General features: G+C 36.7%; 1 protein-coding gene across 1 annotated transcript in view; it reads left to right on the top strand.

Annotated features, from left to right (window-relative positions):
• The window catches only part of nell2.S (neural EGFL like 2 S homeolog), a 132,198-nt gene that overhangs the window by 17,574 nt on the left and 93,415 nt on the right, over positions 1-21,209 (top strand). The window contains exons 3-5 of the mRNA XM_018255905.2: positions 12,074-12,224; positions 19,740-19,913; positions 20,005-20,101. Coding sequence (XP_018111394.1) covers positions 12,074-12,224; positions 19,740-19,913; positions 20,005-20,101 — 422 coding nt within the window. The remainder of the gene's footprint in view (positions 1-12,073; positions 12,225-19,739; positions 19,914-20,004; positions 20,102-21,209) is intronic.

Below are 21,209 nucleotides of genomic sequence, written 5' to 3'. Positions count from 1 at the left end.
ATAAATGTTAATAAGACACTATTTGCCTTTCCTATAAAAAATAACTGCATTATATATATAGTAAAAATGCAAATATATAAGTAAAATATATAAAAATAAACAATATGTATATAAAATTGGTACAGGAAGCCACAGCTCCTAAACATGAGTATTCAACTATCACAGATGAGAATTGCCCTGTAATTGTTTGAGTATATAAATACAGTATATATTCTCTGGCGCCAAACTTAATACATAGGAGTTGGCAGGTAAAGCATAGGAAAGTTCTTATATTCCTGGACATTATGCACAGGAGGCACAGCTATACCCTCAACATAATCTTTTGATTGAAATGCAGAGGGGGAGGTTAGTAGATGCTTAGCTGATAAAGACGTATAAACAGTTCAAGGAGACACCTAGATTATATTAATATAGCATGCTTACAGCAAGATCTGAAAAATAAACCTATGATGAAATGTTATTAAAATGATGTATTTTAAATAAGAGAAGTAATAATCATGATCCCTGAGGGCTTTCTTTAAAAACTTCTAAATATTTAATGGACAAGATTGTTTTAATTCAACCGGTTTATTGCAAGATCTGAACTTTGATGCTTTATTTGAATTTTTTCCTTTAACATTTAAACAAGCATGCTCATTTATAAAATATGAACCTTTGTTTAAAGAATGCTGTAAATCCTTTTGTGATGGCAAATAAGCACTATAAAATATGCAGCGACACATACAAATACTGCATACAATTACGCTTGTTGCAGAAGTGTCCTCATAAATAATGAATAATATTTTATTAAGTAAGGTCTTATTGCATATTAACCACAGAGAAAATCTGTAATAATGCAGTTAGGATAAAACAAAGAGCCATAAAAATAGATATAGTCACTGATAAATTTTCTGAACACATCCCAGTGGGATCTCACACAGAGTGATATTATTCATTCTAAGTAGGAGATTAGTCAACATAGCAACTAAATTAGATCTTTAAATACAATTTTCAGATCACTAAGTCAGTCATGTTTCTTGAAAACACATAAGAACGAATACATAATATGCTACCCACATACTCTTTATTATATATGTTCTGTATCGCAGAGTACAGTATATACAGCATTCTAATGACAGCACACATCCTTTAGCTGCATTACATTGTTTGTGCATATTAATATATTTTTTTAAATAAAGAAGGTGAATAGAATAGGATTTATTCATAGTAGTAGTTGCCTGTAGGAGTAGAACAACTGTTTTTGAAAAATTGTGATAATCAATGAAATCTAAAAGGACTGGAGTAAAAGAAGAAGGACCCTTAGCAAAAGCTGGTCCCCCGTCTGAGGAAGGACAAAAATTACACACAAATCCACAGGACCCCTCTGATGATACTGGCTGTGGGCACATGGCCTGCCCTACATTAAAACCAGCTGTAACAAGCTAAACACCTATCATGTTGTGTAGAATAAGAACATTGCAGTACAGGATTTTGCAAACAAATTAAGGAATATTACTTGTTTTATCACATTTGTGATTTGATGAGCATGTTTTATATATATTTTGTATATTAAAAATGAAAATAGTTTGTGTTATTGCATGCAGTGTATATGTTTTGTATAGCAATTTATAGCCCCATAGGTTGCCATATTAGCACTTGCATCTACCTGGTGCAGAAAATTACATGCCTGGAGCAAACATAGAGAACAGCATTCAGGAGCAAAATTGAGCTTTGTACCTAATACTGTGGAGGCAGTAAGTGCAGGACCCACAATTTACTTTGTGCTTCTTTTTTCACCTCAACAATGACACACAGGTGAAAGTTGACATCCAAGTGCCACTAATTTGCCATTTCTTACAATGTAGAGTAAAGCTATTTAATGTCAGGCACAAACCTATGTGCCGAATTCAAGAGACACAAATTTACTCCTAACAGTGGCAGGTGCAAAAACATGGGAACAAGGTGCATTGTGGGCAAACAAAAATGGTAGATCTGCACCTTCTTATGTAGTTTCTTTCTTTATGCATATTAACATTTTAATAACCTTTCTAATAACCAATCATTTAGCTATATGGAACAGAGTATTGCTTCCACAACAGCAATCTACTTATTTTTCATGGGTGCAGACTGTCACCATTTATTACCTAGCACAAAAAGTGGAAATTTATGAAAAAATAGCACTTCTTATTGCACCAATGTCTTTAATTCTTAATGCTCTTCTTAGCTGTCTTTGTAGCAAAATATTAGTCATGGTTAGAAGAAATACTAGCTATTACAACACTGAATTTTGGCACAATAAATATCATAATTTGTTACAGTCACCTGTTTTCCAGCTGAACCATTTAGAACTATTTAAATCATAAAGTATCCTACTGGGCATAATGAAACTCTATAGACGTGTCTCTCATAAAGACCATTTGATCTGAAAAAACTCTGAAAAATCTCTCTCTCTTTTTATCGCTTTTGGCAAGCTTTGGATCATGTATTATTTGCTGCTGACATCACATTGCTGGGAGGTGTCAGTCAGGGTGGATATTAAATGTATATATAAATGTTAGTCAATAGGAAGTTTCTTGGGTATAAACAAGTCTCAAAATAAGGCTAGCCTCAGATTTTGAGAAACAGTACTATAATCACTGTATATACTTATAGAATGTATGACTAAACTGAGCACCTTGAGTATGCTGGAAAGGCAGCATCATTGTTCTTTAATTATAAACCCAATAGATAATTGACAGTCACTGTCCTCAAATAATTTTTTTGAAACTTGACTTGCAAGCTTTGTGCTTTGTCTAGTCGATCATTTAACATTTCAACAATGTTGCATTTTACAGAAGGTGTCTACCAGCTTGAAATTAACATTTTTCTATTTTCATATAATAACCAGACAGGGATTACAGCTATTTGTATAATATGGGGTTCTTTAATTACAATTTAGTAACATTTCAGTTAATCCATTAATGTGCATTCCAGTACAATGTGACTTGGTATTCAGAACAGGTTTGGATTTCCATCCTCAGATTTTTTGTTCTAACATATTTGCAGTGCTTAATGAAAGTTGTTGGCCGTAAGTCTCATTTAATTGTGATTGTATTGACTTTTATCATGACAAAAATATGTCTGATGTAGATTTTTTATATATTGGACAATGTTAAACAAAAGCAAAGTAGTAATTATTTAAAAACAAAAAACAATCTTGCATGTGCTGACAAACGTATTTTGCATAGTTGACATGCATACATAGGGATTATCAAAGTGCACAGCCAGCATTTCTTTGATCCCATATGGATGCATTGAGCATCACACATAAAAGTGGGGAACAACCCATCTTTTTCTTATTAGCTGGAATTAAACATTGGGGTAATATAATTAATAAGAGCAAAGAGTGTCCTAGTTCTACAAACTCATAGTGACCAGGTAACACAGAACAATTCAAAAACAGATTTAACTTTTCCAGGTACACACTACTGAAAGGAAGTGCTTCTGCAAGATTTATTTTTGAGAATGCTATCTCCAAATATCTTCAGCACAGAAGCAATTCATATGTTGAGTGAAGAAATAAATAGTATCTTGGATAATCTTTTTTGGGAGTGGTTCAATAAAAAATTGCGGTGATTTTGAGGTGGTGTTATTGTGAACAGCATTATGTTTAATAATGCTCTAATTTCTTTGGTGAATTTTAAAATGCAAACTAAAAATATAGTTGTGTTAAGAATAATAGCAGTCCGACATCACTAACCTGATTGTTTTTGCTCAAAATTATATTTCTACGTGGCAAATAATTTACTAGTAGGTGTAGTAGAGTAATAGTAACATAGTAAGTTAGGTTGAAAAAAGGCACACTTCCATCAAGTTCCACTTTTTAAATCTATATATAGAACCTGCCTAACTGCTAGTTGAATCAGAGGAAGGAAAAAAAAACTTTTTTTTTAAATTTGAACCCTCTCCATTTTACCTCAGAGAGGGAAAAATTCCTTCCTGACTCCAAAATGGCAATCGCACTAGTCCCTGGATCAACTTGTACTATGAGCTATCTCCCATAAACATGTATTCCCTCTGGCTAAAAAGCCATCCAACCCCTTCTTAAAGCTATTCAATGTATCAGCCTGTACAACTGATTCAGGGAGAGAATTCCAATTTTCACAACTCTCACTGTAAAAAACCCCTTCCGAATATTTAGATGGAAACTCCTTTCTTTGGAATGGGTGACCTTGCTTCAGCTAGAAAAACTTACTGGTAAATAAAGCATTAGAGAGATTATTATATGATCCCCACATAACTTACTTGTTTAGAGGCTACTGTGTTGGACCTCTGCACTGTCATTCCTGCTATAAAGCGCTCTTCTGCTAATGCTGCTCTGCTCTTGCTTTAGCGTGCAGAGCCAGCGCAGAGTCTTTAGTGCAGAGCCTAAACAAGTAGCAAGGGCTGAGTAAAACTTGCTGTGTTTCCCCCCTAACTCTCTTTTGTCCTGAAGTCAGAGGTATCTGCAAGTCTGAGCCGGGGAGTGGGTGATGTGTGAGATGCATGCTAAGGTTCCAATAGAAATCACTTCTACAGGCATCACAGCAAAGGAGAACAAATCGCTGACAAAGAGAGAGATTTCAATTTAGGGGCATCGTTCCTCACAGACTCGCAAGAATTCTTTTTCCCTGGACTTAGACCCACTAGGCCGATCGCCGGAGTCATACGGGGCCAGACTGTTGGAGATGTGCTCGGCTTGGAGCAGCGCTTCTGCTAGACACTGGTAGTAAAGGGCTGCCACTCAGAGCCGAGTTCATGCAGGTTCCTTCGGATGCGCTCAGGATGCTGAGGGGTTGCATGACCCCGCTGTTGTACCTGCAGCTGCTCATGGCTATTTCCATGAAAGGGTTACTCTCTTGGCTCTGGCTGCTGCTCAGACTCGCCGGCTGTGGCACTGGTGGTACTGAGACTGGTACTGGAGGTGCTCCAAAAAGGCTTTTTACACTGATTAGCGTTAATTCAAACAGTTCTTGTGGTGATTCCTTGGGTGCTCCGCCTCTGGCATCCCTTATATATTCGATTTATAGTAGCAGTTGGAAACACTCACAAAAGCAGAGTAACTGCAATTAGGCTTTTTATTCCATTACCACACAACATGTTTCGGGCACCTGGCCCTTTCTCAAGTGTGAGAAAGGGCCAGGTGCCCGAAACATGTTGTGTGGTAATGGAATAAAAAGCCTAATTACTGGTACTGGAGGTGTCAGGACGAACTGGCATGGCTGGAAGGAGTGAGCTCATTGACATTCAGTAAGCTGCCCTGCCTGGAGGAGCAGAGGAGAGGAGCCTGGAGAGGAGCCGGTGCGGAAAAAGACTCGCTGCCGCAGAGAAGCTAACAGTACAATCCTTGCCACCCAACACTTCCACTGGCCCAGCGCTCAGGATCAGTAGCAGCACGCAGCTTTACTACATGGCTCCGTCTACCCTTGTATTCTAAACATCTGGTTGGCTGCCTGCTTCTTACTAAGGACCACGGCTCCTCCACATACTGTCAGGAGAATATGGGAGATAGCCAGGGAGGAGAAGTGGAGTTTCAGTAAGTTATTTCTTAATAAAGGATCTGCAATGTTAAACTTTAATTTGTGTTGGTGTTTTTTTTTCCGAAAAAATATTGATTTTACTGGTCCTTTAAGGAAGGAGGCAAATGTTGTGCATGCTGATTATAGTGGATTTGCTCTGAAAATCTGAGTAAAATGGGTTGTTCCAGACATTATTCAGAAGACATACTTTGATTAAAGTTGATTGGAGAGGGGAAACCATATAAAGAAGTACAGAAAATTATAGGCAGCTCAGCTAACATTATCTCAAATGCTTTAAAATGGCAACCAAAATCTGAAAGATGTGAAGGAAAATGGAAAATTACCATACGAATAGATAGAAGAATAGCCAAAATAGCAAAGACTCAGCCAATGCTTCAAGAAGATCAAAGAAGGTCTAAAGTTACCCGGGAGTACAGTTACAATTAGAAGATGCCTATGTGAAGCAAAGCTATTGGCATAAAGCCCCCACAAAGTCCGGCGTGCTAAAGAGGTTACACATTGACTGGCCTAAAGAGACATGATGCAACATTTTGTTGACTGAAGAAAGCAAAATTGTTCTTTTTGGATCTAGAGGCTGCAGTTTGTCAGACGACCCCCAAAAACAGTGAAGACAGTGAAGCATGGTGGCGCAAGCATCATGATATGGGGATGTTTCTCATACTATGGTGCAGTTTCAATACATCAAAATACTTGAAGAGGTAATGTTGCATTATGCCAAAGAGTAAATGCCCTACAAATGGATGTTTTTAACAAGACACCGACCCAAAACACACCAGTAAATGAGCAACATCTTGGTTCAAGACGAATAAGACGTTATGGAGTGGCCAGTCCAGTCCTCCAACCTTAATCCAATAGAATACTTGTGGGGTGACATCAAAAATGCTGTTTCTAAAGCAAAATAAAAAAAATGCAGAAGAATTGTGGAATGTAACAGGTGGCAGAAGTTGGTTAACTCCACGCAACACAGATGTGCAGCAGTTCTCAGAATCAGTTGTTATACAACTAAATATTAGTTCAGTGATTCAAAGGAAATCAAAATCTTGAAACATTTTTCAGTTTATGCAGTGAATGTTTGAGTTTGTAAAGAAGAATACAGACACTGTTTTTTTAACAGGCTAATATTCCCTTTTCTTTACTTTCTGTAAAATAATAACACAAATTGTCTTCATGTTTTGATTTGGAATAGAATGTACAGTGTTCCCAATGCATTTGTGTGTATGGAAATAAAAGCTATAATAAGAATTTTGAGCTTTATTCACTTTTTAAAAAAATCTGTTATTATTCTGAACACAACTGTATATACTTTAGTTTTGCATTTTAAAGTGCTCCAAGAAACTAGTGGATGACCACAAAAATAATTTTTATTCAGCATAATGCTGCTCTCATAGGTAAATATGACTCAACTTTGGATAGCCCTTCTGTCATGGTTAACGAGAACATGGTCAGTGATGAGTAAACTAAAGTATTAAAGTAAGTTATCAGAATTCTGTTGTTCTGTTCAAATATAGCGTCCTGCAAGTATAACAAATGAGAATATTTATCTACTCAAACAAAGAATATTTTCCTTCTCAAGACAAATGTAAATTTACAAACTCATGTGCTTTACAAAATAATGTTTTTTAAAGGTAATTTCATAAGTAACTTACCTAACTGTCAAGGATAAGGTAGGGGGTGCTGTGGAGGCAGAGGAGGAAGGTGAGTCCATTAGGAAAGAACTGTCTGTTCCCATGGAACACAGAAAGGGAAAGAGCAGAAACAGGGTGACGAGGACGTAGAATCAGAACTGGACTGGATGAAGATGGCGGTGAGTCAGACTGGACAGGATAACGAGGGTGAAGAGTCAAAACAGGAGCAGGATGGAGCAGGCATAGACAGGAACACACTGGATAGTACAGGATGGTGCGGGTGTAGATTCAGACAGGAGAAGGAAAGATAGGGCAAGGTGCAAGGTAAGGACAAGGCAAAGTCAAGATTGGAGCAAGGACCAGAGCAATATACAAAATAGCAAAGAAGACAAGGCAGGGCAAGGTCAAGGCAATGTTAAGGCAAGGCAGATCAAGGTCAAAGCAGGACTGGAACAGGAATATAAACAGGCAAGGCAAGGTTTAAGGTAAGATAGGACCAGAACAAGGAAAGGTAAACAAGGCAAGGTTAAAGGTAGGATAAGGAAGGAGGCTAGAGCAGGAACCATAGCTAGGGGGCGATGTCACAGTGCTAATGTAGGTCAATGATTAGGCAAGGAGGGTGAGGGAGGCTGGCTTTATATAGAAACTTTGATTTTCTTAATGGCATAATAGAAGGGGAAGTTCCCCAACTGCAGAAAATTGTGTGTGTGCGGATCTGTTTACTCTTCTTTGCTAGGGATGCAAAGGCCGATTAAAAGATAGTGAGCGACCCTGCCTGCTCATCTGGCCCAATGGTTAAGGCACAGAACCAGAAACCCAAAGGTCCCTGGCTATAATCCCAACAGAGCCTGACACTGACTAGAAATGCATATCTTACATGGTTAAGGAACATAACCAGAAACCCAAAGGTCCCTGGCTTGAATCCCAGCAGACACTGACTAGAAATGCATATCTTACACTGTAGTTTAATGTGAACTATGTTTAGAATGTATTCTGACCCATATTGCAGCATTAGTTATGTATTTGCTTTATGCAATGCAGGGCAAAAGTGCTACGTAGGTTGTTGCTATATGATTCTGGCCTGGTTTTATTTGGCATAGTTTTATCACTAAAATACACTGTGTACATTGCAAGTAATTTATTCTACCATTTAAAATGTTATTCTTAATCCAATAAGTATAATACTGGTGTGTAGGCTGCCATCTCATACCATTGTGCCTGATCCTGTGTTTTCAGAAAGAACCAGCACTTCACAATTAATCTGCTTTAAGATAAACTGTTGTTTCTCCTACACACTGATACACCAACTGAAAACCTTGTTTGCTAACTTCAAAACTAATTATCTAAACTAATAATCTAATTATAGTGTTAATAGAAAAACTTTAAAAGAAAAAACAACAACAAAAGGCATTGCATTTAAATTAGACAATTCACCTATACATAATGGTAATACAGGGTGCTACACTATTTTGAGTAGATAGAGACCACAGTATTGTGTTTTTGAGGGGCTCTACAGTGCAACTGTATTTCATGCTTCAGTCACCATTTCATGATTAAAGACCCTGTATAACACATTAACGTGAGCACATAATTTTGTATTTGCTCTGACCTGAACTTAAAAAGTACGCAGAAAAGAAAATTTCCTGTGAGTTTAGAAAGATCCTTAAACCATGAATGATTGTCAGCTAGGCAGGTTTGACAATTAGAAACAGTTTGGCTAAAAGATATTATCTGTTTGTCTATATTAAATCTAACAATAACGAAAGAATAACAGTGGCAAAGGATAATGTTCCTGACTGAAGTCTTTGCATAAATGAGCAGTCTGCTGTGTGATCTTTCCAACAGAAGATCAGATAATCTAGATATATGTCTTCATTAATAAGGATTCATTGTTCTGTTTAGTGATAATATCTTGCTTTGTCTACCCATCTTTAAATTATTCCAATGCCCCAAGTTATTCCGTTTACAACTTAACTTGCTCATAAAAGACAGATATTCGAGTTGAGGAATTTGTATGTTTTAAAACAGATGCTGAGGATTAAGTGTAGAATTTAGAAGAAGCCAGGACAGAAAGTAATTAAAGTTCTATGTGAAACTTTATCTTATTCACTTATTGATCTCTGAGTCACATGTTCATTGAAGGAATATATTTTTCATTCAGTAATTCCGCTGAGCTTTCATCATCAATGCAGGATACTTTGTTCAAGAGTTTCTTTTTAATGGAAAGTAATAATCCTTTGTTCCTTATTTGTTTTCCACAGAGAACTGAAAGCTTATCACATCCTTGTTTCTATACACTTTGTGTAGTCTTATATTCTTAGTCGTTTGTATCCTCTTTAATATCAGACTTCACCAGTTCTATAGCTTTTCTTTTATAGCTTTTGACCATTTAGATAAATAAACTGCTTAAATATTTTTTTAACATAATGCTTAAAAATGTTACAAATATGTAGGGACCCGGAGGGTTAATTCCCCTCTGGTCGGAGCCTCATGGTGCAGAAACCATGTTTGGGACTAACTACAGGGTTTCCTAAGGGGCAGAGCCCTTGTGTTGGTGCAGCATGGCCGATCCCAAAAGATTGCCATGTGCTCACAGCCATTACTGCTGGAGTATTTCTGCTGATTGTCCTTCACTAAGGAGATAGTGATTTCAACTGCCACTATGTAGAGGCAGGAGGCCTCTGAGGCTGGGGTAGGCGACCCCATGCCTGGGATCTCAATCAGGAGGGTCTGAAGCTCCGGATTTTCCTAACTGAATGTGGAAATGCTTGCGCTATATGCAGTGCTGGGAGCTACAGTTCATCTACAGATTCAGCAACAGTGTGCTCGTGCTATAGACAGTGCTGGGAGCTATGTCTGGAGGATCAAGCAAGCTTCATGTGCTTCATGAAATGGATTCATCGCTGTGGATGCCTGCTCCAGCTCAGGAGGAGCCTACCCATCTGTGTGAATCCCCAGGGTAAGGTGTGCCCCGGGGAGGGTAGAAAAAGAGAGGATCCAGGATGGTTTCCATTTATGACATAGGCTGTTTGTAGATGCCTGCCACGAGGGATCCCTTACTGGAGGGAAAGGTATTTTGGGCTGTTAGCGCTGCCTGGGACCAAGTGTGCTCATTTGGGGAAAAGGGACCGAGACTTTCTGATTCTGCCAAAGGGAGTAGTGCGGGACTTTGCCTGGCATGGCGGGCCAGGAAATGGACTGCCACAGGTTCCCAGGGGAGTGGGTTATATTTGTATGATGTAAATGCTGTTTTTACTTACCCTTTAATTTTCACTTTCTTTATATAAAGTTGTTGTTTTTTATAAAAGCAAAGTGTGTGTTGCATGTTATTCCTAATGGGCCACCGCAGGTGGATTCCCAGATCCCATTAGGTGGAGGCACTGCCGGAGAAGAATTCCCAGTACCCTTGCACCTTGCAAAGGGGACTCAGGACCTGTAAGTCGGTAATAATGTACAACCTTGGCACCAGGGGGTTCGCCAAGAGGCTGTTACAAATATGTTTGAATATAAGAATATTTTAAAAGGCTACTTTTATATTTATGACAGAAACTGATATTTTGGTTATTATTTTGTTGTACATGTTAAAAGTCACACTAAATTCTGTTTTCTTTTTTGATGGAAGAACTGATTTCTCTATTGCAATGTTTCCTCATTCTTCTCTACTAGTGTGGAGACATTGATTTGTCAATGAAAGGCACTGTGTTATTTTAATACCCAAACTCCTCCCTTTTATGCAATAATTAGTGATGGGCGAATCTGTGGCGTTTCACCAAAAAAATTCACGGATTTACTGTGAAATTTGCGAAACTGTGAAAATTTTGTGAAACGCATTGAAGTCAATGGCGGTAAAATAATTTTTATGCTCGACATTTTTATGCGCGAATTGTCGCCACAGTTTTGCGAATGAATCCGATTGCGGCGAAGCATGGAAATTCACAGCTAATTAGTGTCTGGCGAATTTATTCGCCCATCACTAGCAATAATCTTATACAGTACAATTATATGACTAGGCTGCACAGCCGAACAGGAGGTATCATGGCACTACATCCTTAGGACTATGGCTTCTCGCAGTTCCGTTTCCCAATTCAATTAAAGAGGATTCTTCATAAGCACCTGCACGGGCAACTGCCATACAGAAATACATGTTTAAAGAGGTAATTTTGGCCAACTTCAAATTGTCAAATTTTTTCACTTAGGGGTCCATTTACTAACAATCAAATTTAATTTTTTTTTTTTTTAAACAAATCTTGAAACATTTGTGGTTTTCCTATATTTTTAAAAATATATGAAAATCTGAGATTTAAAAGATGTAAAAACCACTAGGGCAAAACTTCAAGTAAAAGTTGTAAGTGTTTCTCTGCAGCTGAACTTCTCCAGGATTTGCTGTTAAATTAAAGTTTGCATTCAGAAGCAGCTAATACCATGCATGGTGTGGAGTAGGAGCTGCTTTACCAAGTCTTGCCTCACCAGATTTAAAGTTCACATGACAAGGGTGGCTGGACTCTCCATTTTAAAAGTACTAATTTAGAAGACTGTCTTGCTGTAAGTAAGTCCACCTCTGCACCATTAATTGTCATAAGGTTGACCATTTATTACAGATAAATGGCTCATAAAAGCCCTATAGGCCAAATGTCCCTGAAGAGAACTGGATGTTCCCCATGCTGGATATATGTTTTTCTTTGGTTCTGAACATACCCTGGCTGCATTCTTGACTGTATGAAATAGTTTTTCTGCTTTAAATTGCAATACACATATATTGCAGAAGATTACCACTAGAGGAAATGTCACTTGTAACATAGGCCCTACTATTTTCGGAGCTAGATCTTATAGTATTAGTCTGGAGTGATGTGGGGTCAGGGTGTTCTGAATAATATACTGATATACTAAATATAATTACAATTTTTATTTTAGATACATCTAGAAGCATAAAAGCCTCAACAGAAAATGCAGAAAGAATTTTCCAGAAGCTGAGAAATAAACATGAATTCACAATTTTGGTGACTTTAAAGCAGGCCATGTTAAATTCGGGCGTTATTCTTTCTATCCACCACTCAGATCACAGGTAAGTTCATGAATTGATTTTATCTATACCTTATGATAATACTCATTTTAAAAATTAGTTGTAATAAAACAAATAAAATCAATATACAAATTTGTTAAAACCAATTAAGTACTGAGGACATTAGACAAATTTTAACAGATGACCATCCTAATGTCTTCATTTAATCAACCATATACGTTCTCTACATAGATTAAATTATGCTCTGCATATTAAGTAATGAATGCTATAAATGGAAATGTATTTTAACTATAGGCCATTAAGGTACATGCTACTAGTTGTGTTTAGCTGTGGCTCATGTGCTGGATGTTACTGTAACTAAATGTGTTGTGAAAGTAGGGACAATACCTACAAGGCAAAAAAGCCATATATAGTCACCTTATCAACTTGTGCTAGACAGAACCTTTGGGTAGCTTAATTTATAAGTAACTGAACTCTACATAATTAATAATATATAGTACTGTACATCAATGCATACATAATATAATATATCTCGAAAAAAACTGCTGTTACTGTTGACACTATACATAGGATTTTTTCAGCTGAAGAGTTAATATACCAGTACTGTCCTATTTTATATGGGAAAGTTTTCATTCCTGTGCAAGAACTCAGAGTTTGTTTTATCTGCTGTGTAAAGGTATGCCTTGTATCCAAGCTTCAGTTCAAATGGCTGCCTCCATAGCTGCCAAGAATCTTATTTATGGAAACTGCAGCAGAGCTTCTGAAACAAATGCACCATTTTTACCAGTGCATTGTAACAGTACACTGTACATTATATTTGAATGCTAAAAAACTCATTTTGTGATGTTGCTAGTGTGGTGTTGCATAGCGGCTGTTAACATAAACTATGGAACCACTTTAAGCACTGCTATTGGGAAACATGTTGGAACAAATCATATTTTGTCATATGTTTTAGAAAAGCTGTAAAAAGAGAAAATAGAAATGACATGCAGGTGTGTGTTTGACGAATCAGAAAATATTCCTAGTAGGGGGATACAATGTTTCTGGTGCTCAGCATTAAAATGATGTCTGCATAAGTTCTGATCAGAAGGCAAGATGGACTCAAAGTTGCTGAACCCAACTATATCGAAAGTACCTATGCTTATTTTTGTACAACCACAAGAGTGGGTGCAGTTGTAATGAGTCCAGTGGGGATTAGGTCCAAGATGAGACTAAAAAACACTCCAGCCTCATTATAAAAATGGTTAGAACAATGGTTTACTGAAATGTTCTCTAAATTATACACTTCCCAGAGTAGGGGTTTTAGACTGTTGATTGAACTACTAAATACTGCTTATAGAAAAAATATCAGTATTGTAATAAATAAAATAAAGTATTATTTTAAAAAATGTATCTTTTCCTACTGGCAGAACTGTACACACAGTTCTGCCAGTTTTTTAAAATAAAACTTTATTTTATTTATTACAATACTGGTCTGGGTATTTATTACAATACCCAGAAGCACAGTGTAATTCTTGTATGAAACCATAATAACACAGAGATATATGGCAGGTGCTAAGCCTCATTAAGCTTTCAGTATTTGCTGTTTGTGAAAATGCAGGGGGACATGTACAACGTAGGCTCAAACTGTAAACGTGATGCTCACATCTAGGTTGCATAAAGCTCCACACGTTGCTTGGCACAATGCATTTTTGATGAACTCTGTGAGTCAGAATGTTGAGAGCTATATGTTTATTTTGTGTCATGCAGTGTAGCACCTACTTCTTCACATTAATATGGTACAACTGCATGAATACTATGTTGATTTACAAGGTCAGTACCTAACTGTCATGGCACATGTGACCTCAGCTGATGCTTTTTATTAGAAAATCTACTTATTCACGCATTTGATTGAGCTGAAGTACAGTATTGTGCTGTTTTCCTTTGCGTGGCAAAAAGCCAGTTATTTCTCTTTTTCCTATAGTGATATTCACTTCTGATGTTAAGAAACAGAAAAGACAGACAAGTCCCTGAACCCTAAAGAACCAAAGAAAACGATAGAGCAATATTTTTACCGCTATTTGGAGTAGCAGTCTCAAGGGCTATTTGATTAACATTTGTATTTTTTTCATTTTCTTGAATCAAAAATGTTAATGCTAAAAATTGTGTAATAGAAGAATTGCTCCAAACCTCAAACAATTAAATATTTATTAAATGCAAAAAGCAGGAAAATCTCTAAAACATAACATCGCCATCTAAAAGCTGGTGAAGTCATGTCCTTTCCAAATATTAAAATTCTTATTTACACTGAGCTTTTAGAGTATTTTGTTTTTTTTTTCTGTTTGCAATCATTTGAACATTCTTATTGAATTAAGATTTCGAGGCTTCCTTATTGTATTTGTTCCTCATTTATATTCACTCATACCTTTTATAATCCAATTTAAAAAAAAAAATTCCCTTTTCTTTGTAATAATAAAACAGTACAGGTATGGGACCTGTTATCCAGAATGTTTGGGACCTGGGGTTTTCTGGATAATGGATCTTTCTGTAATTTGGGTCTTCATGCCTTAAGTGTACTAGAAATTCATTTAAACATGAAATACACCCAATAGGCTGGTTTTGCTTCCAATAAGGATTCATTATATCTTAGTTGGAATCAAGTACAAGCTACTGTTTTATTATTACACAGAAAAAGGAAATCATTTTTAAAAATTTGGATTATTTGGATAACATGGAGTCTATGGGAGACAGCCATTCCGTAATTCGGAGCTTTCTGGATATCGGGATTCCGGATAAGGGATCCTATACCTGTACCTTGTACTTGATTCCAACTGAGATATAATTAATCCTTATTGGAAGCAAAACCGACCTATTGGGTTTATTTAATTATTACATGAACTAGTTGACTGAAGTTATGAAGATCAAAATTATGTAAAGATCCATTATCTGGAAAAACCCAGGCCCCGAGCATTCTGGATAACAGGTTCCATATCTGTATAATGTTTAATGATGACTGTGCTGGAGACATAAATGCTATACCAGAGGTTTCATTGTGTTCCTCTTATACTGTGTTCTCATATATCTGGCTGTGCATAGCCTCTACTGGTTAATATTATTGCATTGATTTATTATTTTCAATTGATTACCTCAAATAATTTGTAACAAAATAACTGTTAATATTCTAGTTTTATTTGAATACTATTTTATTTTAATCCTCTTATTTTGAACACAAACGTATACATCCAAATTAAACCAAAGACTACATTTATACTCAGGAAACATGGCGTTCTGAAATAGGATTATCCATCTCTAACACAGAGGAACTAATTACTCAGATTAATGTTGTGATATGTGATACGTTTCTTTGGAAAACAGCCCTTTCCATATTAGGGCAGAGATACATGTGGAGATTCGGGGAGATTTAGTTGCCCGGGACAATTCGGCTCTTCTTCGGGCGACTAGTCTCCCTGAACTGCCTTCCCGCCGGCTAGAATTAAAATCGTCAGCGGGATGGCACTCGAGTGCTTTGTTTTCTGAAGTCGCCCAAAGTTTCCTCGTGAGGCAACTTGGGACGACTTCGGAAACCAAAGCGCTCCGAGTGTCATCCCACCAGCCAATTAGATTCTAGAGGATGGGAAGGCTGGTCAGGGAAACTAGTCGCCTGAAGAAGAGGCAATTTGTTGCGGGGCGACTAAATCTCCCCGAATCAGTCATAATTATTGCACATCTTACACTTCAGGTGTTAATTTACCTACCCTCCCTTCCCCATTAATATGAACCATAAAATGGACCCACACATGTTATGGCAGCTCATGGTGCTCCACTGCACTGATGATTTAACTTGCAGCAATCCAGATGTTATTACACACATTAGTCATGTGATGGTTGACTGGAATCTTGGCTTTAGTTTAACTATTTGTCTTCTTTTATAACAAAAAAGTGACAAGTGAAATGTATACACAGAGATATTTTTTGGCATTTGTGCTTCTTATGCCCTTGCAAATAACATGCCCCTGAACCCAAAAGCTACTGATATTTAGATTAGATCAAGATCTGCCAATAAAAAAGTAGTTTATTTTCGAAGACATGTGTGAGACATGTTAGGGGCCTATTTCATATTGCTTGAGCTTTCAGGGTTGCGCAATCTTGAAACAAACACTGTGCTAGTTAATGAACTCACCACACTGCATTTTGGCCTGATAACCTTGACAAACCTTGATTTTTCTTTGAGCGTGTATTTTTTTTTTTTTTTAAAAGCTGCTGAACTTTTCTGGTCTAGGAAAAAATAAATGGAGATTGACAAGGTTATCGGGAAGAAAATCCTCAGTCACATAGCACTAGCAGTGTTAAAACCATCGCTTTATTTAGAAAATGTTAAAAAGCATGAATGGAGCGCACAACAAACTAACACTTGACTCAATTCGTGGACAGAAGCTACTTCTTCAAAAGCAATTTTCACTTAGTACTTAATTTGCAATCGGTTTTATTATTTGTGGTTTTTGAGTAATTCAGCTTTTTATTCAGCAGCTCTCCAGTTTGCAGTTTTAGCAATCTGATTGCAAGGGTCCAAATTACCCTAGCAACCATGCATTGATTTGAATAAGAGACTGGAATATGAATAGGAGAGGACCTGAATAGAAAGAGCAATTAAAAGTCGCAAAAACTTCCCAGAAATAGTATTGGCATTTGGAACTGGAGAAAATAGCCAACGTCACTGACAACATCCAACCTTTCTTTTAGTCCCAGAACACAACATTCCCATCATTGCACACAGTGAATGTTTTTAAATAATCCCATTTCATAAAAATTACCCAAGCCTACAAAAACTGCTAATATCACAAAAGAATCTCTTGCAACCCACTCCAATTATTTTTCTGACTGTGACCTTGGGCTTTGTTTAGCCTGTTCTCTTCCTTCCACTTCACTTATGATATTCTGAAGACTTTTTTTTTTGATACAACCAACTTTAATTTCATATTTCATATTGCAGTGTAAATGAAATGTATCTACCAGACTCCATTGCCTCTACATTATTCCACTGTCTAAAGATCTAACTTCTGGTAGCTTGAGCATTTATTAAACACAAAATTTGGCATAGAATACTGCCAATATTTTCACTATTATTTATTCATATATACAAGCCTTTAATTTCCTGTAAAACAGTTTTATGTATGTTTTTCCTACTTCTTGCCTAAGATTTCTAAAGTTCACTGCTACATTAATTGCTATAAATTTTAAAGACCCCACTAAAAACTCATCTTATCCTACACTGGTTAGGAAATTAAATTCCTGTGTCCCAGTGAATTTCTTCTTGCTCTGATACATTTCTAACCAGGGATATAAGTACATAGAGACATAGGAATGAGCTGTTGGGTGGGGTGCAAGGTTTAATAATTAATAATATGAGGACTCTAATGACTTGGCCTGGCTGGCCTCCCAGGGGAAAAAATAATTCATCAACACATATACCCTTAGCACTCCATACTGTTAATATCTCTCACTCACTATATACATTTTTATAATTTGCGTGTTTTCACTTTTGATAGGTATCTCAAACATTCTGGTTAGGGTTGGATATACTGTAAGTGTACTCTATGAGATTAATTAAATATATGGGCTTAATTTTTCTACTCGTCTGGCAACTGTGACAAGCTAGCTGCTTGTCCACGGACCTCTCACCCTCTTATCCAGCTTGATAAAAGGCCACACATAGGCCTGAAACATTGCTGACCAGGTTTTGCCATGGAATTGTGAATAAAGGCATTTTTGAACTACAAGGTGCTGTACGAAGTATTTTTGTTTGGCTGTTCCTGGTGGATGATGGACCACTGACGGTACGTGCACCTGGCTACTTAAAATTGAGGGTTAATTTGAGCTGACTCTAATCAGTTACTAGGTCCAGAGCATTAACACTGGAGACTGGGGTGCAGTAGAATTCCCACATCTCCTGGTGTCTTCAGTGCCAACCCTGAAATTCTGCTGCCCTAGACCAAATCCGGTCTTGGCAGTAAATATCATACAGGAACTCATCAGGATGGCTAGATAGATTATTGGATGTATTATCACTGAATCCTTTTTGAATGATTACAGATCTCAACAACTTCCTTGCAATGTTTGCGAACAAATTGCTTTTGCGAACATACACAGTGTATGTAATACAATTTTGCAATCGCTTATTTTTTTTGCAACAAAATACTTAATAAAACTCCAGAGCAGATGTTAATGCAGAGCAATAATGCACAATGTAATATTCACCAGCAAATGATGTACATTGCGAGCAGCGCTAAACATTTGCAAAAGCGCCGCTTGCGATTTTTAATAGCATTTTCCCTTTAGAGTGCAAAGGGTTGGTGCAAAGCTAAAACATAGGGTAAAAAGGTCAATGTGCTACTGAAACCCAAGAAGGAAAACCTGCTGTTCATGGATGTGTTTTATCAAAAAGTAAAATGATTGAAAATGTAGCAAGTAATGCATTATAAGGGCAGAGAATCTGATAAATATATTAGATTGGGTGCCTAGGTGATCATGTACAGTACATTTAAAAAAAGTAACTTAAGCCTTTGATTACAGAATTTAGGCAAATTGTCATATCAGCAGTGTGCAGAGTTGCAGACCATTTACAGTTTTAGAAGTTACTGAGAAATTCAGGAGGTTGAGAAATATGATCATAAAAGATCAATTAACGAGATGAGAAATGATGAGAAATGATGAGAAATGTTTACTAGATTTAAGAAAATCAGATTTCCCCTCTAATCAGTTAGCATTTTTTTTTGCTTGTTTTTTGGCGAATGCCATTGTTTTTTGGCTAATGTTTCACTTGAATGCATCTTTCTATTACATTAACACTAAAATCTACAGGAAATTCAAGCTACAAATCATAATTACCGAATAGCAAATACAAAACAAGCACAAAAAATATTTTTCAAATTTTTCAGATGAGATGAATCAAAAAAAAACAAAATTGACAAATGTGTCCCATGATTTACTTGTATCATAATTGTAATAATTAATTGTTCCAGATTTTCTCATAGAGTCAGATGCAATTCAATAAGGAAAACATCTCACTGTTTATCACATGAAAAGTGTGTTGAAGTCTATGGGAAAAACTGTAACTGAATTCAAGTTGATTCAAGTTGAATCTCAGCCAGAAGCTTTCACATGATAATCCATAAAAAATATAATTTTCATGGAATTTAATCTGACCCATTATGTCAGCAACCCATACTGTTATAATTGTATTTAGCTGTTGAATGCAATACAAACAGGATATGTTGTGATAGAAACAGAATATTTAAGAATATGGCAAGCAGTTTGTACATTATAGATATTTAAGTACTACGCAAAATACTAGTCCTTCTTATGTGTCTGGGCCAATCGTAACTGTGTTTGGTCTGTCTGTCTTTGTTTTTCTTCATCTCTCTTTTCTCATCTTTTTCGTGTATTTAACAAATAATACAAAACTACTGGTGCAAATTCTTTTCCTTCCTTTAGTTGCATTTGTCTGCATAAGCTGAGCTGCTTTACACAAGACTTCCCTGAGATGCCAAGTTAATTTTTGCTGTATTATGTTTTTTGCAGATATTTGGAACTGGAAAGCAGTGGGCATAGAAACGAAGTCAGATTACATTACCGCTCAGGAAGCCACCAGTCCCAAACGGAAGTTTTCCCTTACATTTTGGCAGATGATAAATGGCATAGATTTTCTATAGCAATCAGTGCATCACATCTGGTTTTGCACATTGACTGTAACAAGTAAGGACACTAAATTATTTTTTTGACTGGATAAAAAAATGTATATTTACATAATTAATAAAGTAACTAATATTTCTACTGTGGCCAACAGGATCTATGAGAGAATTGTGGAAAAACCATTTATGGATGTACCACCAGGGACAGCTTTATGGTTGGGACAAAAAAATAATGTGCATGGCTATTTTAAGGTAAAATTTTTTTAAAATATAATTTCATATATTTATTCTTTTTTTTTTTTTTAATTTGTTTCTATTGAAAGTAGGTCACGTACATCCATGAAAACATTTGGACCTACCAGAGGTCCACGACAGTAAGGGGAATAACATACAGTTACATGTACGTGTATCATAAAGTCAGTAATGAAATAGAATGACAAACTGAAGAATAAACAAATAAACAGGGAGTATGAGCTCTGATATAGTAAGGTATATTAAAAAAACCCAAAATATTTCCTTAGGTCAAGGTCGATTACCGTAAATATGAAGGCAAAAGCCTGTTAGTTCGCTGAGTCCTGGGGGGCGAATTCGGAGCTGTTGCGTTCCCATAAAGTGTAGTCTGAACATAGTGAGAAGTTTCCCGTAATAGTGGATTATCCCTAAGAGTTTCTAAGTCATACCATGTAGTGTTTTGAAAAGTATATGTGGTTAGATATTTAAGTGGATGTGGGAGGCTATTGATGTAAGCGCCCCAAACAGAGAAGAATTTGTCCACCTGTTGTTCTTTTTTGGTTGTGGCCTTCAGCCAGTCCATGTGAAAGATGTAATGTAGCTTTTGTTTGGTAAGTAGAAAGGATGGGCTGTCCGTAGAGAGCCATTGGTGTAAGATTGCCTTTCTAGACGCTGCTGCCAATCGGGTCGCTAGGTGATTCTCTTCTCTAGTTAAATTTGTATATTGCTTCACCGAGCTAAACATTGCCCATTCTATAGTAGGTTGAATCAATTTGTTAGTTTTCTGCAACCAGTAAGAGGAGACATCCAGCCAAAAGTCTGTAATTTTAGGACAAAACCAGAACATGTGCAAGAGATCTGCTTTGGGGGCTTGACATCGAGTACAACCATTCGAGGGGAGATTTGCCATTTTATAACGTCTTTCGGGGGTTAAATATGAATTATGGAGAATCTGTATGGTCATTTTCTTTCTTTTTTTTTAAAAAAAAAAAGGCAGACAGCACCAGGAATTTGCAAAAAGAAAGTGTATTAAGTGAGTACATACAGCCTGTACAGTATGTCCTGTGAATCCTGGTGTTGCTGGTCTGGGTATTGTTCCACTCTATGAATAATTACTATATATATGTAT

Source organism: Xenopus laevis, chromosome 3S, assembly GCF_017654675.1.
Source record: "Xenopus laevis strain J_2021 chromosome 3S, Xenopus_laevis_v10.1, whole genome shotgun sequence".
NCBI lineage: Eukaryota > Metazoa > Chordata > Amphibia > Anura > Pipidae > Xenopus > Xenopus laevis.
This window is presented reverse-complemented; position numbering and strand designations above follow the sequence as displayed.